This window comes from Thunnus thynnus, chromosome 20 (assembly GCF_963924715.1).
Source record: "Thunnus thynnus chromosome 20, fThuThy2.1, whole genome shotgun sequence".
In the NCBI taxonomy this organism is placed as follows: domain Eukaryota; kingdom Metazoa; phylum Chordata; class Actinopteri; order Scombriformes; family Scombridae; genus Thunnus; species Thunnus thynnus.
In genome coordinates this window covers 4,558,033-4,583,364 of record NC_089536.1, presented here as the reverse complement: position 1 = coordinate 4,583,364, position 25,332 = coordinate 4,558,033, and the positions used below count along the sequence as shown (strand labels likewise).

General features: G+C 37.5%; 1 protein-coding gene across 2 annotated transcripts in view; it reads left to right on the top strand.

Annotated features, from left to right (window-relative positions):
* Window positions 1–16,357, top strand: part of LOC137171792 (corticotropin-releasing factor receptor 1-like) — a 71,311-nt gene extending 54,954 nt beyond the window's left edge. For both annotated transcript variants that reach the window (XM_067575920.1, XM_067575919.1), the window contains exons 10-14: window positions 739–811; window positions 8,812–8,897; window positions 9,148–9,283; window positions 9,585–9,626; window positions 12,885–16,357. In XM_067575920.1, coding sequence (XP_067432021.1) covers window positions 739–811; window positions 8,812–8,897; window positions 9,148–9,283; window positions 9,585–9,626; window positions 12,885–13,025 — 478 coding nt within the window. In that variant the 3' untranslated portion in view covers window positions 13,026–16,357. The remainder of the gene's footprint in view (window positions 1–738; window positions 812–8,811; window positions 8,898–9,147; window positions 9,284–9,584; window positions 9,627–12,884) is intronic.
* The last annotated feature ends 8,975 nt before the right edge of the window (window positions 16,358–25,332 follow it).

Here is a 25,332-nt window from a genome sequence, read left to right as displayed (position 1 = left end):
TGGCAGAGATAGTGTAAAAGTTTTGGCAGTAGAAAGAAGAATTATTCCGCAGCTGAAAATAGTGAAATAATCACTTATGTTTGAGTCTTGTTTTTTAAAAAAGACACTGCCCAGATGTTTTAGGAATTGTACTGAGCCACCAGTAGGAACCAGTGGGTTTGAGGTTGAGAGCAGTCATAAAGTTTTGGTCTTTTCATGGAATTTGTTGACAATATATGAAAAATACAGAACTACATAAACTCTTATTTAGTGTGAAGTGACGAAACCTACAATTGTAGTAAGAATATTTATTCTAATAATGTTATTTTATTTAATATTTCAACAAGCATTCAAATTGTTTTTGATTTCTATTGTTCTCCTGGCTCTATCTGAAATATAGTCATCACACTGGCAGATGTTTTCATTTGCTTTAAGGAAAGGTTTTTTTACGACTCAATTACAGATGGAAACAACTTGATGATATTATTTATAGCTGTTTGTACAATGTGGTATGTAAAAGAGTTCAAGTTGAAGCATTGCTTTCAAATACTTAATCACTGAACTCTCTGTAATTCATATTTTGGGTATATTACTGACTGAAAAACATATGTTTACACCCCTGAGCACTAATTAGGAAATTTACGCCCACACACACTCAACTTTGAAGGGGATTTTCTTTATTAAGAATGATGACTGACAACATAAATACACCTACCTGTTAGAACTAGACATGACTGATTGCTTTTGTTGACGTTTCAGGTGCTGGTTTGGGAAGCGAGCTGGAGTATACACAGACTACATCTACCAAGGTCCCATGATTCTTGTGTTAGTGGTAAGATCTTCTTCTTTGTCCTGCAGTAGCAGCGTTCAGCACAGAACCAGTTTTACGTAACTCGTTGATAATATTAGTCTTTACTCTTTAATCTTCAGGATGCCTAGAAAGCATGAAATGTTGGATACGTCAACCCATTCGTAATGTTAGCAAAGATAAATGTGAAGTTCTAACACTTTACCTACCAAGTGTAACTTTTAAATCTCTGCAACTTGACACTTTGCAAGAAATATGGGAATCATTTTTGGACTCTGCACTGAAAAACAGGAACGTAATCCAAGGACATGTTCAGTTTTGTTAGTACCTATTAGGAATTATCTCTGACACTGGATCAGTTCCATACCCCCAGGAGAAGTTATTAATGCTTTATTCCTTCATTCTATAAAGTTTTAACTATTGTGAATCCGGTATTGTCACTTCAACTGAATTCTTTCATCTGGGTCCAGCTCTACATTCAGCTACTATGCTTTAAATTACAAGACAGATAATAAATCACCTTAAACTGGATATGTACCACTTGCAAAACCTCTCCTTCAGCATTCAGAACATAGCTGTGTTACTGTGACTCTTCCTCACCATGCTAACAATCTATGTGATGCTAGACAACCAGACCTTGGGCAAGGCTCATGTGTGAATGATCCTGCAGATTTGCAGATTGGCCGGGGACTTAGCCTGGCTCCTTGTACAAGGTTTAGTCATCTCTCGTCTGAACTATAGTAACTCCCTCCTGACTGGGCTTCCAAAATATTGTCCTTAGCCCTTATGCACATGCGTGCCCTCACACTCCAACCACTACCTCTGCTAGAAGTCCCTTCGCTGAGGCAATTTGGCCATTTCTCTGCTCAGTTGCGACCACTTCCTCCCTGCTGGGTCTCCAGTGGTAGAATGACCTTCACGTCCGAGTCAGAAACAGCACATACCCTTATCTTCTCTCCTTAGTTTAAAAAGTCGTCTCTTCAAGAGGCACTTTATGATTCTGTCTCCTGCCTTGTCTTTCCCCTAAAGCACATAACTGCCTCCTTCAATATCTCTCCTGCTTACAATAGCATGTTCTCTCAGTCTTTTATTTTTTTGCCTAGCACTTGATCCTGCAGGATCATTTTCGGGTCGTCGGAATACTTGTGGTATCTCTTGTTAGGTAGCTGTGGTTGTGAACTTTCCATGCCTTACCATTGGTGGCTTTTAATGTCAGACATAAATGATATACTGCTATAAAGAATAAATACAAGATGTTATTAAAATGTTAGCAGAAGCACAAATACATGAGGTTGGTGAAGACCAGTAGAATGGATAGTTCTTGAATGATTGCCATACAGTACATCTGTTCAGGCCAAGGTCAGGTCAACCGGCCCTGGAAAGTATTCCAACAGCTATTTTTACTCCCATGTTACATCATTCACACGTATTGCATGAGCTATTGATTTTGTCATTCATCACATTGTGCTTCTCTGCTCTTCTTAAGTAGCACCTCAGATAATCAAGATACTGCGTTTTTGCATTACTAACGTATAAGGCTGGTGATATTTTGCATTGTTCGTATTGTCAGTAAAAGTAATACCACCAATTAAAAATACTCCATTGCATGTTCTGCACTTAAATTATACTTAGGTAAAAAAAACAGAAATACATAATAAAAGCAAAAGTAATCTTCATGCTGAGTGCCCCCTCTCAAAGTTTTATTACATATATATACACAGTACCAGTCAAACGTTTCTCATTCAAGTGAATGGGAAGGTGTGTCCAGACTTTTGACTGGTAGTGTACATTACATATAGAGTTACAGATGCATTAACATGTAAGCAGCCTTATAATAAAGGTTGAGCATTTTTTTGTTTATGTATTTGTATTGGATAGTTTAATTTGTAGCAAACGCATCCTATTTTATAAGCTCATCATATATTTTGTATGTAAAATCTTATTGCGCAAAGTAACTTGTCACTACAGATTTCAGATAAATGTAGTAAAGTTAAAAGTACAATATTTACCTCTGAAATGTAGTAGAGTAGGAGTATGACGTAGTATAAAATAATTAAAGTACTTAACAGTACAGTACTTGAAGTGGAAATAGACAACTTTTTTGCTTTCACTTATCATTATGAAGTCAATGTTGATTGCACAGTGTAACAGCTATAGAATAATGACACCATCGGCGTTTAGATTGGTTCCCTATAAGCCTCACTGTCACTATGCCGTTCTGTCTGCCAGCGGGTACGATCTCCTGCTTTCATGTCTCCATTATAGACCAAATGAATGAACAAACTCAGGCTTTTTCTCCTAATGTTTTCTTCTAATGTAACATTTCTCAACAGGGGCAGTACCGCCTCCCAGGGGCGTTCATAGAACGTTAGGGGGCGTTGGCAGCAATATTTTTGAAAGGGGTGCATCGAGGTGTTCTTAGGGAGTGTTTGTGTTTTTAATGCCAGTTTAGTCCTGTACATTCTCACAATTTTAGCATTATTATTCTCACAATTTTATCATTGGACTTTGGGCTTTTCCTAAGTCTATATTCCTCCGTTTTATGTAACTGCAGTCAAATTTGTGTATAGGGCTCTGAGCGATTCTAAAACACGGGTGACCTACCCTGCACCTCAATGCCCTGTGTAGATTCACAGAGAACTCGCTGATGCTGCTCTGCTAAACGTGCTATGTTTCTGCGGAGACACAGGGGAGCTGAGTCTATAGTGCAGTTTGCTGTCATTTATGGTCACGCTACCTTCTCTGACCTCTCCTCATGGATGTATTATAAGAGCTGGATACCAGACTGAAAATGGTGCCTTTTCAGTTCAATAAGAATTGCTCGTCTGGTACATATGCTAAAAAAGTTTCTAGCTTCCGCGTTTACTTCCGGGGGGTTTGGAGCCTACTTTATATGTGCAGTAGTGTTTCTCCCGCTGGCCCCACCAGCGAGTCGTCACAGATTTTTAAATTGCTTTTCTCGGCTCGAGTAAAGTTAATATAAAACCTCCATGGATCAAAAATTCATATGTTTGCAGTTCAAGGTGTCTGTCAACAGTTTTACAGACGTCTCTTTTACAGTTGTGGTCTATGGGGAGAATGCTTTTTGGGCCGCAGGGGGATTTTTGGCTGTAATACTGCAAGTGGCCACTGGGAGAAATTGGCTGCAAGGTTGAGCTGCAACATGGTATCCAGCTCTTATAAAAACATCCGTGCCTCTCTTCTTCTCTATTTGTCGGTGTTTGCGTTTAGCTTAGTTTGTAGCTTTACATTAAAATTTGCCAAATTCCTGCAAACTTAACTACTGGCTGAAACAGACCCTCCTCTCAAACAGCTGCAGAGGAAGGAGGAGAAGGAGGAAGACAGGATGAAGATAGTGACTGATGTCCTTGTTCTTCATTCTTCATGGGACAGTGTTCTTCACAGAAGTAGCCTCTTACTTTTGCTCTCAAAGTGCACCAGATTGATGCATTTAACTTTAAAATGTACACATTTTTTTCCCCTAGAGGGTCCAAGGTCCTCCCACCACAGTCTCACAAAATCCTGTGGGAAACACTGTGGGAGGATGAGAAAATTGCAGTTCAAATCCATTCACTATAAGCCTGTTTTACCACTGTTTTGTGATTATTATTTTTTATGGCACACAGTGTGTTTTTTTAATAAATATTGTAATGTGAAAATGCATGGTTTATAGTAAAATAATATCAAATTTTCTTGAGGAGGACCCCCAAATCCCTCGACCGAAAGCCTCTGTGGGCCTTGAACTGGGTTATTTTATTTGATGCTCTCTGCCAGACCGCTGCAGGTCCGATTATCTGATCAACTGGATGGCATAATCAAACAACAATAATCACATCAAATCAGCAAAATGGTGTAGAACAAGAAAAAATGGTGCCAGTATTCTATTGAACACCTGCTTTTTTCCAGTAGCCTCAGACTTTTTTCTTGGCAGACTGCTCTTGTTTTCAGTTGGAACAATTAATAATAATGCTTCTTGTTTGGCACCAGCACCAAAGTACCACTTTCTGATTGGCTGCTGTTTGTGATCAATAACAAGACCTAATTTCTAACTGTTGCATTTGTTTAACACTCATAAATATAATTTCTATTCACAGGGCTTTTTTGCTCCCTGCATGGGAAACTAATGATAATCATATTCCAACTGTCCAGTTAAATCAAATCTGTTATTTGGCATTTAATGACATGCTTGTTTAATGATATAACACAAAATAATAATGACATTAATATTCAGTGAAGACGGTTAGCCTACATTTTAATTGATGGGGGGCGGAAAGGGACCTGGGTATAATTGATGGGGGGCGCTGGCCCAAAAAAGGTTGGAAATGTTACTCCCCCCTACATCAACCCCTGCTGTAGTTACTTGTTTGTGTAAGGCAATAACGTTAATCAAACTATGTTATTACTATGCAGTGCACATCATTACAACAGCTTTTGCCTGTTTCCAAATTCAATATAAAATTGTGACAATTTCAATTTACCTCTTCAGTGAACATGCTTCTTTCTTCTCTCTTATTTCCAAAGTGGTATTGATCATTTCTTCATGGAGCTACACTCTGAGGAAAACGGAAAGTTTATCCGGTTGTCTTTGCGACAGTGGCGCAAACAATATTACCGCTTTGAAACACTAGTGGGGGAAAGTTGAAAAGTTGTTGTTTCCACTTTAAGTAAATGTATTCAGTTGATTTCCACCTCTTGCTGTTCTCACTGGAGCACTAAATGTGTATTAATCCACAGCTGAAAATAGTCCGCAACAAATGCACTATTTACTGCCGTTTGAGTATCATTTGCTAGAAACTACAGTGCACAGCTGTTTGAAGATTTATGTCTTCTGTAGGAACTTGGGTTGTGGGCTTGTGGCTGCATGCCACTGATAGGGTTGGGATGTCAGAAAGTAATGAGAGATAGAGTGCTTTATTAATCCCATTGGGAAATTGCAGCATTATAGCTGTCAAATCAAGGAGGTTGGTGAGGAACAAATATAACAAAAGCCATGAATAATAAATAATAAACAATCAACTGGAATGAAGTTAAGTCTGAGGATAGAAACTGAACTAAAAACAACAACCACTCCAAAAACTCCAGTTTGTACTGTACAATGATGGCGCCATATACATTAATCCAAGTAGGATCTGTTGTGTACTATATATCAGGGTGCTGGACTGAGTTTGCATCGATTCAAACAAAAGTAACTGCACATTAAATATGTATATTATACAGGTAGTGTTTTATATACAGGTATGTAATAATACAGATGTAAGGATATCAGGTAACATAGTTAAATACAATACTGAAACATTGGACAGTATTACTTCTGTATAGACCAATGGTTACCTGCTGGGTCTAAAAAGTGCAAGCGAAACAGACAAATGTATTGGACAGATGAATAAATAAACAACAGATTAATAAAGATGATGAATATATTAAATGTATTAGCTCAAGTGAGCAGTCTGGCCTAGATATTTGAGAAACACGTTAATGAGAGATAGACTGACACTGGTTTTGGTCTTTTCATGGGATGTGATGACAAAAACAAAACACCATGACTTATCTGTAAACTATTTCTTATGGATTTTTTAAAATATTTATAGAGCTTATGGGTGTGATCAACGTGAGAAGATGTTTTTGTGCCATAAACTGCACCAATCAAAAGCAATTTCATGGAAAATGTTCAGTATCCCAAGAAGGAAACCCCTGTTTCAGCTCAGAGTTAATAATGCTAACATTACTGATATCCAGGATGTGGGGGCTTCTGTGTTGGCAAACAGCCTAAACGTCTGTTCTCTTAACCTGCTGCCCCTTGATCAGACATACACATTTCTCATTTTGTGTCTGGGTTAGCATTATTGCTAGTAGCTGCTGTCTGGAATAGTTATATACATTATCAACAATGTGTGGTAAAATAATTTTAGAAATGTGAGAATAGGAGCCTCATACAAATTAATTTACCTCTTAACAGTAATTTTCAGGGTTCCAAGTTGCTTTATCTCTAAATAGTGAAAATGTCCATATATAAGCTATCATGACATTATGGCATTGAGTTTTCTACCCCCCTGCTGCTGCCACATCCCCCAGTGTTTATAAAGGGGAAACCTGTCTATAGATGATTGATGTGTTTGAGATTTGTATGACAGCTTTCCCAGTGTTTTTTCTTTCTTCCTGATATATTTTCCTTTCCTTCTGACATTTCTCTCATCCGTTTTTGTAATATGTTGTAGCCTATCTATGAAGTTTTCAGTTTGAACCCTGGGAACAACATTTGTAGGCAAATAGCATATGTTTGGAGTTTGGGAAACCATCTATGCTAACGTTAGCTAGTGACATTAGCTAGCTAGAGCTGATAGTTTGTGGTTATCAACATGTGGTAAAAAAAAAGTTTTAGAAATGTGAGGACACGAGCCACTCATACATGTACCTCTTAATAGTAATTTTACTGGTTTCCAGCTATTTGTTTTAATTCTAAAACATTAAAAACATCTCAATAATCTATCATGGTATTGTGGTATTGAATACCCCAGTGTACATAAATGGGAATCCCATCTATAGATGTACTTTATTCATGTGTTGTAGTATTGCACTTGACGGCTTTCCTGGTGTTTTGTGATATATTGAATGTGGAGTTTTTACCTTTGGAATTACAATTGCAGACAATGCATGTAACTTTACTTTTGTTGTATCTGTGGAGTTTCAGACTTTAGGAAACAGTATACGCTAACGTTATAGTTATCTATCAACAATGTGTGGTAGAAAAAGTTTTAGAGGCAACATACACATTTACCCCTTCGGTTTGCAGCAAGTTGCCATATTTCAAAATCCTGAAAATGTACATATATAAGCCATCATGCCATTATGGCTTTGAGTTTTCTACTTCCCTGCTGCGTCTGTATCCGTTGTTTGTAAATGGAAAACCCATATGTTTGAGAAATGTATGTACTGTATGACAGCTTTGTTTTTCCTCTCTTCCTAATGCTCCTTATATATTCTGTCCTCAGGTGTGTTATATCATATGTTTAAACCTTGGGAAATACAATTGCAGACGAACATTATGCACATTGAACATTATAACATTTCCAGCAAGCAACACTGAAAACACCCATTTATAATATAAGAACATTGTGACAATGAATTTTCTACCCACCTTCTGCACATGTGTCCTCCGTTGTTTATTAGAAACCCGTCAACGGCTGAGAACAACAATATGGAACAGAAAACAACCTTCTGTATCTCTGACATTGTTAAGAATAAGAATAAGAAAAACTTTGATAAAACTTGGATAAATATTAGTGTCATAACAGCACTGACCAGCACACATCACACCCAATAGAATAAAACAAGATAAATAGTTAAAGTAATTATATATGTAGTATATAATGAAATATAATTTAAAAAAAAATAAAACGAGTAGACTTATTATTATTACATTGAGCAGAACGATAATAATAATCATACAGTACAGTTCTTAGCCAGTTATCAGTTATTGTGACAAAGGGGAAAGCTGAAGGTGTTCTTCTGTTTAACAAGCCCATCATGGAGGGAAAGGGAGGTGTTGTTTACTTTGCTTACTAGCTTGGTTAGCATCCTTATCTCTGCTGTCGCCCCCCAGGAAGTCTAGCTCAATCACACCTCTTATGACAGCGGTGGATTTCCTAACAAGCTTGTTCAAATCCGCCCCCCAGCACACCACTGTGTCGAAAATGGCTCTGGATACGACTAACTGATAGAACATTTGCAGTATCTTGTTGCAGACGTTAAAGGATCATAGCTTCTGCAGGAAGTAAAGAGCCTCTGTATTCTTAGTCCACCCCAGCCCATCATCAAGGTGCACTCCAAGGTATTTGTAGGAGGGGAATATCTCAACATCTTCCCCATGGATGGAGGCGGGGGTCAGAGTTGGCTCCACGACCTGCTCCTTCGTCTTCCTGACATTTAGCTTCAGGAGGTTCAGGCCGCACCACTCAATGAAGACCACTGTAGCGCCTTAATAAAGAGTCTCACTGTGCTTTGTTTGTTTTTTTTTTCCCCCACAGATCAATTTTATTTTCCTCTTCAACATTGTGAGAATCCTCATGACCAAACTGCGAGCCTCTACCACATCGGAGACAATCCAATACAGGTACATGTGCTGTAACCTGCTGTGTTCTGTTGTATACCTACGAGAAAGAAAATCAAAAGACAAACCTTTTCAGATGCTCCTGCATGTACACACCTTAAATTATTTATGTTTTATACTTGATCGGTGGAGTGTGGTGAAGGGAGTCAAGAGGGCCTAAACATAAAGTCGTACAGCTATTACCTGCCTCCATCTAAAAGTCTGCTGTGGCTGTCTGACATGCTTTCCTGCTCACTGCTCTCCTCGTCTACAGGAAAGCGGTGAAGGCTACACTGGTACTTCTTCCTCTCCTGGGAATCACCTATATGCTGTTCTTTGTGAACCCGGGGGAAGATGAGATCTCTCAAATTGTCTTCATATATTTCAACTCATTTTTGGAATCCTTCCAGGTACGATTTATCCTGCAAACAATAAAGGATTAGATGGCTTTCAGAGAGAGTATAATTTCATCATTGTGTGGGTGGATTTTTATATATATATATATATATATATGAAAAAACACAGTAATTGTAATGAAGGGACGGCGAAATTACTGTTCCTCTCAGGAGATGATTGAATGAATGTAACGTGTGTGTGTGATAAGCTGCTGTGTGAGCGATTTAAAACAGGATCAGGGCGTTGATGTTTTGAATGCCCTCCTTTTTGATGATGTTTTGTTCCTGTCTTTATCTTTCTCCACCTCTCACACAGGGCTTCTTTGTGTCAGTGTTTTACTGCTTCCTAAACAGTGAGGTAAGCACATTCACATCCGCTTATTGATCTAACATTTTATGTTCAACCTGCTTCAAACACTTATTTATAATTCCTCCGCTTCTGGCGCTTCCACTCTCCCTTTTGGTGGCTGTTGCTGTGTGTTATTGCAGGGAATTGAGCGATAAAGCTCGAAGCACTTATATTTAGGGCACAATTAAGACTTGTCATGTACCAACATAAGTGACATCACTTTTGACGCTTTATGACAGTGTCAGCCCTAATTTGATTCCATGGAGAAATCAGGGGTGAAACCTCTCAAAATAGCACAGAAATATTAAGATGCATGCAGAAATTGTACTATTTTATATGTGGTAATACTCTCATTATTAGTAGTAGTAGCAGTAGTTGTATTTTTATCATTTTTATTAGTACTAGTGTCATTATTGTGTGTAGTAGCAGTATTTTGTTTTGTTGTTTTTTGTGACCACATGCAATAACAAATGCATGCAGTGTTCTCCTTTCTCGACAACACAAATTAGGAAAGTAAATCCTCCGTCTTCCCTTTTAATCCCATCCAGAACTCATAACCCTCCCGTCCTCCCTCCCACCTTTATCTGTAACTATCCCCCTCCCCTCTTTGCTCCGTCTCTCCAGATGTTTCCCAGCACCTAACGCAAACAATTATTTCATAGTTGTTTTTTTTCACCACACAAACAGCGTAAAACAGGAGAGGAAAAAAAAGAAGCTGTAGACTTAAACCGCAGCAGTGTTACAGTGGAAATACTAAAGCAAACATTGCAACTTCTTGACCCTTGTTGTTTTTTTTTCCTTTCTGGCTTCCTGTTGGAAACCATTTTTAAAGCTTGTGGAAATGTGGTTTTAAAAAAATATATATTTCTTGCAACATTAAATATTACTACTAACTGTGCAACAGTCAAAGTTGGTTTGGTTTTATTGTTATTATATAATTATTTACAAAGCACTGCAGGACGTTGCCGTGTAGTTTTGTGTACTTTTACTGTCTTGGACTAATGCAGATTGTTTCTCTTTGTTTCTCTCTTTTAGTGCGTATGTTTTTATTCTGCATGTTAAATGTTGTGCACATTTCCATCTGGGATAATAATATTGTTAATCTGAATCTTAAAAGTTTAATGCTGTCATCACATTTTGATCCAAATGTCGCATCTAAATGTTTTTAATTCTGACTGATGCACAGAAATATGAAACGAGCTCTGAGCTCTCGCTTCAAACGAGCGAGAGCAAAAAATACAGAAAGTCACTCATGTGAAAAAAACTTGTGGGAAAAGTGGGAAAAGCAGAAAGATTGAAAAGAATTGATTTTCAAAGACTTAAAAGGTTTTGTCTCAGAAAGGACAGCTTAGTACTTAAAAGCATTTTTTTTTAATTAATTACGCCATCATACTCTTCAAAGTTTCAATCAATACCATTTTAGCTTCGACTGCAACCTGTGACATACTGCCTGATGTCACTGAATAGCTCCTAATAGGGCCACCTGAGCCAGAAGCTACGCATAAAGATAATTATATTAACGCTTGACCTTTTCATCGTGATAATGAGGATTTTGTTAGATCTTTAGGTTTAATCAAGGCAAGCTGCTGGTTCATCAGCTGAATCATAATCTGGTTCTCCAGTCCACTGTACAGCTCCATCTGGCTACGAAGCTTAACATCATATCACAGAGAAACCATTACTGTTATCTTACAAGTTATTCCTGGAGTAGTATGTGGATGTATCAGCTGACTGCTGCCCTTTGGTTACCATCCCACACTGCTTTAGCCGGCTGGATGATAAATGAATATCTCATCATGAACTGTGTTGTAGCTCCAACAAGGGGCTTAAGCTGTATGTGTAGCTTACAGAGGATATTGATTTAGTGTTTTGTTACGCGCTGAGAGTAACAGGAAAAGCAAAGGGGAAGAAATGAGACAGATGAACAGAGGATAGCGGCGGTCACACTCAAGAGAAAAAGAAAACATTTAGTCCTCAAACATGTATAGAGGATTAAATTATCTAACATTGAGCCAAAAGACAATAGCCAAACACAATGCTGGTTAGTGCACCAATGATTTGACCTGTAAAATGTTTTGGTGCGTTAAGATGAGGGTTTTTGTTATTTTCTGAGGATCAGCTCTTTGCTTTCAAACTATATTGTGATTAGTGAGGGTAAGGGATGAAGTGGGACATATGGGGCAATTGATTTTGGGATGGGGGGGTGAGACAGGAGCGGAGGAACCCTTTTTAATCATCATTAAAATGATGTATAGCGTGTTGTTACCAAGGATTCTGTTTTGAACTGGACCTGTAAAGGCAGTTTTTACATCGCAGAGGCTGATTTTATATGGAAGCTCATTTCTGCCAAGAAAAGAAAAAAAGGAATAAAGGGATAATAAAAAAAAATAAGGATGACCATGCAGAGTCAAATCATAGTGTGGTTACAATTATGAGATAGTAAGTCAAAATTATGACATAAATCCAAAGATTTACTTTTTAAATCAAAATAATGAGATATTAAGACATGTCTCAGAATTATGACTCCATATCTTAAAAAATTGCATTATTATATCAAGATAAATCTCACAGTTAATTACTATCTTACAATTTTGATGTAGTATCTCATATTTTTTCTTAGTACATCTAATCATTTTATCATTTTGACTTACTAAGTCAACATTTTGACTTGTTGTTTTTACTTAATGTTTTGACTTAGTATCGCTTACTTTTTCTTCATAAATCTCAGTAAAATTATTTTTGACTTAATAAATCAACATTTTGACCTATATATTTATTTATTATTATTATTTATTTATATCTATTTATTTATTTTTATTTATCTACTTTTTTATTTTACCATCAGAAACAGGTTTCTAGATTCTAATGTAAATAACCTACATTAATACTAAACCGATTAATACTCTTAACAATTGTCAAGGCTTCACATGTGTCAGACCTTTCTAGTTAATTAAATATTAATATATGAACTATATAAAATTAAACCCTATACATACATACCCCACAGTGACCTTGAAGAATTATTAAGAATGTTTTTAATGTAGGTTTTTAGCATCCATGTAAATGGAATATTTGAATACACATAATATTATTAATTATTAACAGAACATTAAAACTAAGTTCACTCATTTTTAATTTATTAACAAGCACATTTTTCACAATAAGAAAACTGTGCTTGTTAATAAATTAAATCGTTACCATGTTAACAAAATGTAATCAGCTGACTGCGTATCCAGTTTGTTAATTGGTCTTTCTTGTGACTGACAGGTGCGTTCAGCTGTAAGAAAGCGGTTCCATCGATGGCAGGAGCAGCACTCCATCCGAGCCAGGATGACCCAGGCTATGTCCATCCCCACTTCACCCTCGCGGGTCAGCTTTCACAGCATCAAGCAGTCCACATCGCTATGAGAGAGGAAACCAGCTTTGTCCTAGACATGTGCTTTGGGAGAAACCTCCAGCTGTCGTTGTCATCATTTTCTGCCACATCACTGGAGTACACTAAAACACTTTCTGAGCTGGGGCAAGGCTAGAGAGAGCAAGAGAGAAAGAGACTGCATCAGTCTCCTAAACCTCAAGAGGGACATTATACAGACTTTCAGGAGAAAATAGATGGGGACAGGGATAGAGGACACTGCAGACTTTTTGAGATGAGAGGTTAGTGGATCAAAAGATGCATGTGACCAAGCTAAGTTTGGATCTGGAATTTGGGTGTGAATGTACAGCACTCCATTTTCTTTCATTGTTTGCTTGCCATAGACATTTTCTGTTATATTCCTGCTTGCACACTTTTTCTTTTGCTTTCTAACACGTGAGGGAACTTGGAGCTTGTGCCGCTGGACTGCACTGAACTGGATCCCATCCCAGCGGACGCTGGACTCAAATGCTACTGGGGCAAAGATTAAGTGATTTTATTTTCTTTGTTTATTATTATTATTATCATTATTATTATTATTATTTTATTTTGCTGTCACAAAGATTATTGTCTGGTCGTTGTGTTTGTTAATTTGGTGTTGTGCTACTTTTCTCTGTCCTCTATCAGCTTGGTGCAGTCGTGCTACTTTCGTTAACTTTCCACAAAGGTTTAACACATTCCATACTTTCTACCTGAAGAGTTTTGTTCCAAAATAATATTCCCACCATGACATAAATGTATGGCAAACACCGCTATCAATTAAGTCAAGCCGATAATGGGTTAGTAGTGACATTTCAAGTCATTCGCTTTCATTTTGAGAGTTGGATGAAAAGATCAATATCACTCTCATGTCTGTGCATTAAGTAAGGGGCTAGAGCCAGAGACAATCAACATAGTTTAGCATAAGGACTGGAGGCAGTGGGCAACAGCTAACTCGGCTACCTATGATGTTCAAAAATACACATATGAAATACTTACAGCATGTAACTCTCCCTAAAATCCCAAATTGTCAATTTTCCAGTTTATGTACAGATTAAACAAACAAGATATAACGTGTTAATTAGTGAGTAAGATAGGGTTTTTATTAGGTGTAAAGGCTCATTTTCTTCTCCCAGACAAAAACCAAATTAGCATATTTCCCAAAATGTTGATATATTCCTCTGTGGTTATAATCTTTTTTTTTCACATACTGCCTAATTTGAGCAACTACTGTATCTAAACTTAATATGTAGCTTGACAAAATAATCTTAAAGGTGCAGCGTGTAGAATTTAGTGGCATCTAGCAGAAGACTTGGCAGAAATGGAATATAATATTCATAAGTATGTTTTAATTAGTGTATAATCACCTGAAAATAAGAATTGTTGTGTTTTTGTTACCTTAGAATGAGCCCTTCATATCTACATAGGGAGCGAGCCCGCCATGTTTCTAGTGTAGCCCAGAATGGACAAACTAAACACTGGCTCCAGAGAGGGCCTTTTGTGTTTTTAATGAGTTTCGCAGCCTCCGTAGGTTCTCCTACATGCGTGGAAGGAGAGGGGGAGGGGTATTTAGTTGGATGCAATCTGCAGCCTCACTACTAAATGCCACTAAATCCTACACCTTGCACCTTTAAACCTTTGGCAGCTTGGGGGCAAACACATTGACATATTATCATCTAAAGTTGCTTTGGTGAATATGTTAGCAAACAGTTGCCTGTTTACACATGCAGCAGACACAGAGCAACGTTAGCATTCAAGTTGTTTTTGTGTCCACCGGATGAATGTAAACCAGATATTCATTCTGCTTTTAGCGCTGTTTTGGTTTCCACTAATTCCTGAGGGAGATATCTGGCTTTTTAGCGGCTAAATGCTCCACTACCAGCTAGTCGCTAACCAGCTTTGTCTGTCTGCTGTTTTGTGTGGGGGGACAGGGAAAGAAAAGTGGATTTTCAGAGCTTTTTTACTAATATAGATGCCTGCTGCATCTTAAATGATGCTGATTAGAACCAAAATATAAAAGCTGTGGGCAGTAAAACCAAAACAATGAGCTGAAAGAGGCTAAAATGCTCCATAAACCTCAGTGGAGCCGCAGAATCAGATGACAATTATCGGTTGGTTGGTCACTACCTGACCTCTTTCACATTAAACATTGTCATTTGACCCATTGTTCATATAAAAATATTGATTAGTGCAGCTTTAAGTTAGGTTCCAGATTGTGTTGTACATCTGGTGGTCAACCATCAATTGAAAGCTCTAGAAAATGCTAGTAAGTAGGTCTTGAGTCAGGTTTTTTTTGTTAAAGTTCTATCAACAAAGCCAAGAATGAACTTTCATGCTCATGGATTCATAATGTTTTGGAGCAAAACTCTTCAACTGAATAAAGAGACTTACTAGACTTATTGCCTCTCTACCAGTGAGCCACATACGGAGCATCATCAGCTGAGAATGATGCACTGAATCCAATCAAGATGCTGTTCATTCTCATATCTACCAAGTGACTTTCTGTGGTGTTTGGTTGACTTGAAGCACGACATTCGAGTGGGCTGCGCAGTAACTCTGTTTATTGATTTATTGTAAATATATAAATACCAGAGAGGGGGGGGGGGGGGGGGGGTCCAGTGGAGTCGTCACAAATATAAACCAAAAACACAAACCACACACTGTAAATCATATGGGCACATTATCCATGTGATCAGCATTTCACAGTCCACATTCCTACTATACCAGTATGCCTAGCACATGTGCATTTCTATGAACTGCAGTTAATGTCCAGTTGTGTATGGACCTCATCTTTTTGTCGCCCTAAAATCATGATTTTTTTTTTTTTTCTTTTTGTTTTCAACCCTTTCAAGTGATGTGTGAGCTCTGGTTGTGGCAAAACATCAAAAACTTTTAAGACAACTGAATTTCACATGCCACTGTGATGTGTATTAATCTAATGTTAATTGTCTGTTGTAAACTATAAGCAGCCTGTGTTTCCTGAATGATCAGAGGTTTTTTGAGGTACAAGAACACCAGATGTGCTCATATTAAAGAAACGTCAATTTATCATGCACTTTTTGCAATGTAAAGAAAGTTACCTGATAAGAAAAGTTAATGTTAATGTCTTTTTTTTTTTTTAATGCAGCAATTTAAGTTTCATGTCAGCAGGAATAAGCAGCATAGGATGCTGGTGACTTGCTGTCATTCCAGCTGAGACAATGACGCCTTTATAGTTATGTGGTACATGTGGTGATCGATCAAAATCACAGTGTAATTCACAATATTATTTATTGTTATTTATTTTCGATATTGTTATTTTCATACTTGAAAAGATGTCAAGAGATAATAAACTGTGTGTTGCATTTGACTGAATGAAAAATTTAACAAATGGTTTGAGCTGTCAAGCCAAGTGTTATTTATAGAGACAACACAATACGCTTTCCATAAAAAGTACACATATATACATTCAGCTACTATTATGGGGTACCGGCTTTAGAGGCTGGCTCTGGATCACACTGCCATTTGTCTCCACAGTCCCCTGAGACAAAAACAAACAAGAAATACATTTTGAGCATCGTGTGATCCTTTTAAGCTTTGTGTGTGTGTGTTTGTGTGTCTCAAAGGGGAGTGCAGCTCAACATCAGCTTTTAAATAAGATCCTTCTGCCCAAGTGAGCATCCACTATTTTCTCTCATGAACAGGAACAAGAGAGGACTTTTTTCCTGCTTTTAATCATGAAATATGGGGATGCAAGTTGAAAATACTGACTGTGACAGTATTCATGATGCTTTTCAGATGATCACAATATGCGCTGTGATTTCTAGCTCTTGGCGCTATCGTAATGCTAAAACGGATGTGAACTTTCATGCAAACACTTAAAGAGACCAAGAAGGTTAGTCATTGCCTACAGAGCAGCTTCAGGCTAACTATTACTGCCATCTTAAGGATTCATTTTTTACAATCAGGGTTTCTAGCTTTGGGAGAGTTGCTCATCTTTACAATTACTGATAAGCTTTAGCCAGGATGATTTCATTTGTATTCTCATTAGTTTCACAGCCAGGGTTTCTCCAGTGATTACGTAATGACTGTTTGTTTTTCTGGAGCAGTATTAGTGCCACCGCTGTTGTGTTGGTGTTGTGTATTTTGTAGTGAGAAAGATAAATCTCTTTCAGAGTACAAATCACAAGCTGTGCTCCTTCACAACAATGCAATTCAACGAAAGAGTTGAAGGAAAATCAATAAATCTACATGTCCGTCCCTTCCTAATTTAATCTCTTACACCTCACTGACCTGATGGTGAGTCAGCCATTAAACAAACTCATGCTGTGCAGCTAAATGTTGTTCAAACCCATTATTTTCTATTCTAGTTCAGTCTCCAAAGTCCCCAAGCATACCAAATATCTCTGGCTGGATTTTGGGAAATTTGTATAAACTGATGCACAAGACATTTAGAATATTTCCATTTGATGCAATGGTCATAAAACTACGGACTCCAGATGATCCGGAAATCTGTCCCATGAGGGAGTTGTCATGCCTACTGGCTAAAACTGTCGGTCTCAATGGTGCATTTATATGCATGAGAGTTTAGCTCCTAACATGGTTATCAACTAACCATATTCAGGTTTCCACATGAAAACAATGTAACTCTGTTAGAATAACCCAATTAAGCTCATATTTTCTCCATTGTAGAAACCTGGTGAACGTCTTACTGGTGAATTAAAAATCTTATTTCATTTACTTTTGGTTTTGGCCACTAATAAAGCACATATTGGTATATTGTTTTATTTGGTCAGTGAAAATGGGAAGTTGACAGCTTAATCCAGATAACCTCTTCAACCTCACAGACTCTACGGTAGGTCCATTACTACAAACTCTTGTCGTGCAGACGCACATACATGCATTTTAATTCTAGCAAACATCACAGTCACATCACGTGCAGTGTGCTTTCATGGAACGATGGATGTTATTATGCAGATGAGATCACTTACAGTAACTGGATTTTCCTATATGAAGAGGAAAAATAACACACAGTGTTGTCCACAGACACTGCAGAAGACAATAGGATGAAATTACCATACAGTACATCATGAATGGCAATAAAACATCTATTCTTATAATCATGTTCAAGTTTTTTCCCATTAAAATGGTATTTGATAATATAATCTCAAAATGATTGCACTGCAGACCTTGAAGAACGTGTCGTTGACTAGAATATTTCACACCATAAACATTACAATAAGCGTTGCCTCTCAACAGCCTGGAAAAATGATTACCTAATGTTGTCACTGCCTCAAGGGAAATTAAAGGGGAGTTTTGGAAACATCAGGCTTCAAGTGGTTAACTAGAGTATGGCCAATAACTGAAGTATTCCATAGTGAGCACAGGGTGAGAGCGTTACCTGATGTTATTGAACGTGATGTTTCAGCTCCATCTAGTGTTGATTCACTATAACTACATGTACATGTTTCATCAGCGTTTCGAGCCCTTGAAATGGGAGATCTTCATTACGAGGCAAAAGTATTAATCAGAAAGAAGTTAGGAGGAACTTTCAATCAGCTCGACTAGAAGGAAATCCATTCACACAAAGGTCAGATCACGAGGATGAAGGCCATAAACTCCTGATACCACTCTCATACCGATACACACTCTACTGTAACTCACACTATGACAAGTGAAAGCTCATGGGTGAAGCTGGATTGAGGGAAGAAATATGGAGAGATTGAGGAGAGATAAAGACAGGAATATCAAAGATGCCAGATGGAGAGAATCAATGGAGAAAAGCTTCAGACATGATAAAAAATATGTCAGATTGAGCTATTGTTAGCGAAGCTTAGTCAACATCAACTTTGCCTCTGGCAGTGGTAAACGAAATAGTGCATCAATAATGCAGTTAGGACAAGTCCAGTTTTTATCTGGTCACATCCCAAGTTGACATTCTGTAAAATGTGACAAGAATATCTTGAAAATGCAGAAGTCACACTTCACTAGAACACTGCGTTGGTTGGGGCCACGTCTTTACAGCTGCACTTCTCCACCTTATCTGAGGAACTACATTCATAAGTTATCACAGGCAAAAATGCTGATCTATGGTCACATACTATAACGTGAAATGAACCATGAAACACAAGTAAAGTAAAAAAAGTGAAGTAGCACCAACTCCCACAACAGGAAGAATACATTATCATCTATATTATGCTTTTAAAGTTAAAACCTACACTTATGAAGACATGTGTAAATATTGAATTACCTTTAATGGAATCTGGAAAGTGAGGAAATTAACAAATTAACAAAAATAAACTCATCACTTAACCTCCACGGTGGAATTTAACTAAGTACATTTACTCAAGTATTGTACCTAAGATCAATTTGAGGTACTTTATACTACTCCACTACATTTCAAAGGGAAATACAGTACTTTTTAATACACTACATTTGTTTGACAGCTGTTTATTTAAAATTTTACATAATACATATGATCATTTTAGTAAATATGATGCAATATCAAGGATTAAGCTATCTGAAAGTACATAAAGTTAAAATGAGTTCAATCATGACCAGCTACAACATTAAAATGCTACTTACGCATTAATTAATTAGGAATAATATGCCAATATTATGATATATAAGAATATATATGATAGAGGCTGGCATAATCAGCACTTTTACTTTGATTAGCTACATTTTGTCAATAATATTTCTGTGCCTTTCTTGAGTAAAATCTGAATTCAGGGCTTTTACTTGCAAATTTTATCTGCTTTATCCTTACTGAAGTATTTTTACATTGTAGTGTTGTTACTTTTACTCCAGTAAAGGATCTGAATATGTCCCCCACCATTGTCTGTCTTGCATAATAATAAAACTGATTGATGTCATTAATGACTACATCATTCTTGTCCAACTTTGACCCTTGAGATTTAAAGACAAGGAAGGTGTTAACAATTTAAGAGGTGATGGATCAGCTGAAGCCAAGCCAACACATAAAAAACATCCATGTAAATATAACATGTTGACTGACAGGTTTGCTGTGACTCCCACATTTCCATTATGTGTTTGTAGCTATTATTGCTCTCTATCTATAAAGCCATCCTTCTTATACAGGCCTTGTTGCTATGCTGCCATAAGCGTGGGATATCAGTAACTCAGTATACCTGCTGATGTGACCCCAGAGGCTTTAAGCATTAATGAAACTGTGGAGAAATGGTCGATCACTTCATAGGAACCTCTCAGGATCCCTCAGAATTGTTTTGTAACTGTCCCACTGCAATGCTACAGCTTGGATTATTATACCACTAGCCCAGTGCTGCCTCACTAATTTATATTTACATGCATCCTCTGTCCCTTGCCTATACTTATCTCCTGTCTCATCTTCTGTCCACTCATGTAAAGCATATGCTTCCAATTCTGTCCCTTCTCCTACTTTGGGAGGATGGATTGAAAGACCCTGACCATTCAAATCAGCAACATCTTTTTAGCATTGGATGCACGAAATAAGATCAAATTAAACATTATGAACAAACTCATTTGCAGTCATCAGCGGTATCTGCTTGTAATTTGCACTGTGCTTTGAAAAATGAGCGGTTTATTTACAAGTAAAGTCTCAAAGACAAAGCATTAAAAATATTAGATACTGTAGTTACTTTGAGTGAAAATACATCAGGTTGGACTATGAGTAGCTAGCATGCGAGCGGTGTAAGTAACATTCGTGTTATGGGCCAGTTAAAGCAGTCATTTATAAATGATGGGACACTAAAGAAAACATTTTCAAATGAAAACAATATTTTGGGATAATGAAGTTTCGTGCTATGAACTTTCGTCCACATTTCCGCTGTACGGGCATTTGTACAGACTGACAGCGACGGGAGCCAATAGAAAGCCTCAAATGTAAGAATTGACCAATAGCAGCGCAGGGGGGGAGGGTTGTTATCAAGTCGTAAACGGTTAGTAACAGGACAAGCAGGTAAGTAAGATTTTGTCTTGTTATTTTCCTCAAAATTAACAAACACTCCGCTTGTCAGGAAAAAACACTCATTTGGTTAAACCGTCGGCTGTTTGATTTGAGTAGGTTGTATTTTTTAAGTGCACTTTTCAGCCAAACGTGCAAAAAAAACGGCAGTCATTGAGAAGTCAGGATGGGATCGGGAAGCAAACAAGCTAACGAGCATTAGCTTAGCCTGCTAGCTAAGTTGGCTGTTATTGGCCAGTCGCTCAGCGTTAGCTCCACTACGTCGGTGTACCCCAAACACTAGCTTAGAGAAAGTAATTATACCACAAAAATTACTGGCAGTGAACTCTTTGACGCGACAGTCAATAAAGAAGCCCCTTTCGTAACTAACGTTTAAATTTCGCAGCTTGGTGTTGACATCATTTAATATCTAAAACTTTTTCATTAACGTTATAAATTTGCAATGATAACGTGAGTGGAGGCAACGTTAGCCAGCTAGCGTTAGCCTGCCAGCTGGACGTGAAAAAAAACACCGAGACTCAACAAGACAGTTAAAGGACAGGTTCATAAATTTTCAAGTCTGTCAAAAAACAGCCAGGTGCCCATAGGAAGAATGAAACTGTTTTTATTGCCATAATCATCTCCCCTGTCCATAGTGGCCGTTAGAAGATCCCTTGATAATGCACTTACAGTGTAAGTGATGGAGGACAAAATCCACAGTCCTCCTTCTGTGCAAAATTTTATTTAAAAGTTTATCTGACGCTAATATGAAGCTTCAGCCGTCCAAAAGAGTCAAATCAAGTAGATATCTTTCAACGTTACAGTCTTTTTAGTGCCAAAGTCCCTCTTTTTGTTACTATACTTCCACTGCAGCTCAACAGGGAAACACAAAGAGGGAATTTGATGCTAAAAAGACTGTAAATGTGTCAGATATCCACTTGACATGACTAACTCAGACTGCTGAAGCCTCATATAAGCTTCACATCAACTTTTAAATGCATTTTTGCACAAAATGACTGTGGATTTCAGCCTCCATCACTTACATTGAAAGCACATTTGAAGGGGATCTTTTAATAGCCAGTATGAACAGGAGGAATGATTACAGCGAGGAAAACCTTTTTAACTGTTCATATGGACACCTGACTGCTGTTTTAAGACACACTTGAAAAATTGTGAACGTGCCCTTTAAACAACTTTATGTACTGAGCCTGGCTCTGTGCCGAAATATTCAACTAATGTTTGTCTCTTCATTCTTTTTGTTCTTAGGTGTCATGTTATTTCCACATGTGGACACTGGGATTATGGCCTCTTGGATTATTAAAGGGAGTGTTTCAACAATGGAGTTAAAGGTATTCCTAAATAAGCATCACTACTGTTTAGTTTTTATTTTTGAGTGAGCCGGAGGGCGATGCTCTTGACCACTTCTCACCCGTGGTTATGGGCTCTGAGAAGTGGCCAGAACAAGAATGAGATTGCGGATACTTGCGGCCGAAATTAATTTCCTTTTTAGGGTGCCTTGGCTCACCCTAAAGGGACAGCTGCTCTTTCGTCTCAAGGAGCCACATGAGGTGCAGCATCTCATTTAGGATACTCACTGGACTCATCCCACTGGGACACTGGGCATGTCCAACTGGGAGGAGATCAAGAACATGTTGGATGGATTACATATTCCAGCAAGTGTGGGAACGCCTTGGAATTCCCTCAGAGCCCCCAAGAGGAGCTGGAGGATATGGCTCAGAAGCTCGAAGTTTAGGCAACTTTGCACAGCCTGTTGCCACCATGAGTCAGAACCTGATAAGAAGATGGATGAATTGATTTTTTGGGGGGTTTTTTTGGCAATTCCCTGTATAGCAGAAGAGGATAAATGCAGCTCGATGGATAATTATCAAAGACATAAGCAATTTGATGCTGGCATTTTAAGGCTTTTATGTAGATATAGATTTGATATAATTTCGACACAGGCAATTAGACAGCTCACTCTCTTTCTCTCACTCACACATGCACACACATTGATAATAACTAATTATGCATGTCTACTCTGGTAGTCTGATAATGAACAGAGGCCATGCCTGACCTGTTGGAAGTAAGTGGTATGCATTCATTTGCATTATTTAACAGTAACATTGGTGTACGTCAGTGTGAGTCTCAAGCACTGGCTGATCAGGGGTACTGAACTCATCCAAATTCACAACACTTACGTAACCCATTTCTGATGATCAGCAGACTTAAAGTAATGATAAACAACATTAACATATTGACATTTATGTGTTATAACCTGTCAAATAATGTCACAAAACATCCAATGTGTGACATGTCAGTCCTGGGAAAATCTTCAAGTGATAAACAGTTGTTAATTTCAATCTTACATAAGATAAACTGGATTTGCATGAGTAATGACAGTCACTACACACACAAAGAATAGGTGAGTAACTAATCCTCAGTTTAAAATTCAAGACAAGATATCACAGAACTGAACACGTAGTTCAGTTCACATAAATACTCGTATAATGTTACAGAGGCCCCACAACTACACTGTAACATGAGGATTTAGTCATAATAAGTACCAACAAACACTGAGTGACTGAACGAAAAATTCCTTAGATGATATTTCCACCTCTAATGTCGGCGTCACATTTTAATACTAGTGATTGTAATGCTAAGACAGACTTTCATCATCTATGTAAATAAATGTATTGAATTCTTAAACTTAATTTTGAGCTACATGATGCAAAATTTAAATTTTTAGGGGCTTAATTCTCTCATCAGCCGAAAAAGCTAAATGGAAATACAAGGCTGTATACATTCATAAATTAGATGCCAAGTCCTATTTCTAACAGTTAATAATTATAGGGGATGGGCACAAGTAAAGCAATACCTACAGTCCAATCCAATATCTCTGCAACAAGTATTAATTTCCTAAAGCTAGGGCTGGGTACAACACCAAGTACCAAACACTGTCAAGTACTGAAGGCTGGCATCCAGATGTCAGGTTCAATTTGTTGTCTTGTTGATTTATTATTCGACCAGGCAATTCCCAATTTGAATCACAATTTTGTACAGCTGCTTGTTCTTAGACAGTATTTAATATTTGAGAACTTTAGCCTCATTTTTCTCAAAACAAGGTTTAGTATTGGTACCAAACCTCAAGTATTGTATTAGTATCAAAAATATCAGTTTCAAACAATACCCAGCCCTATTTAAAGCTTTTTTGTACAGTTTTGTTGAGACTGTAATCAAAATTGTTTATCATTATAACTTTAATATAACTTTTATATAATATAACAGTTTGAGGTGGTGTTGTACTACATTATAAAATATTAGGTTCATCTTAATCTACTACAACTCAACCAGCTAACTAGCTACAACCTCAAATGAAAAATTAGCAACCTCTGAGACAGACTACAGACTAAACAAATCATGTATTTGACTGCATTATATTAGTGTGTTTGCTTTTATGTCCACCCCCTGTAGTTTGATATGTTGAGACCAGTGTAGGTCGTTAGGTTGGGTGCTATTGGGTGCTTTCCCTCGATCCGTACACAGCAGGTGACGTTGTTTTCTATTTGGGCTATGGCTGAATTTAACAATCATGTGTATTAGAGCTCCTTCAAGTGGCCACTAGCTGTACCTTCACAAAGGCTGCTGTAGTGGACAGTGATCTATAGTTCCCTTTGAAAAGTGACATGAAAGAAAAGAGAGGCGATTTAGACTCAGTTTTCTCTAAAGGGTTAATCCCCTCTATTGTTATCAGAATCAGAAAGAGGTTTATCGCGAAATAGGTTTACACAAACAAGGAAGTTTCCTTGGTGATATGGTGCATAGCGGTCAAAAAATATACAACACAAGTACCTGTACAAAGAAAGAGAAAAAAAATACAACCACAAAAGATAGAAGATATAACCATATGAATAAAAATGTACAATTAAAATGTGAAATATTGTAAATATAGTAAAAATATATTCATTTATTACATAAGATATTAACTTGGATTGCTTAAAAGTAACTATAAAAACAGTATAAATGGTAAATGTAATGTGCAAATGTAAAATCACAAATAATTACTATACTGTGCCATAGTTTAATGTGCACGTTACTTTAATGCAATTATTTGTTATGTAATACCTAATAGAAAAAAGTACCAATTATAATTTAGCTATTTAAAAGAGCAAATCAATCCTTTTATGTAGGGACATGTCAGTTATATGTTAATCTTGGCTTGGTTTTGTGTCCATGTGCTTTATGTGGATACAAAACATGTGCAATAACGGGGAATATTTATTGCACGTACGGTGGAGGAGAGAGTCATAAATAGCAGTGGAAATATTTCCACATTACCTTCCGGCAGCAGCTTTTTATAACAGCCTGGTTCTAACAAGTGCAGAATTGACATTGCGCTATCT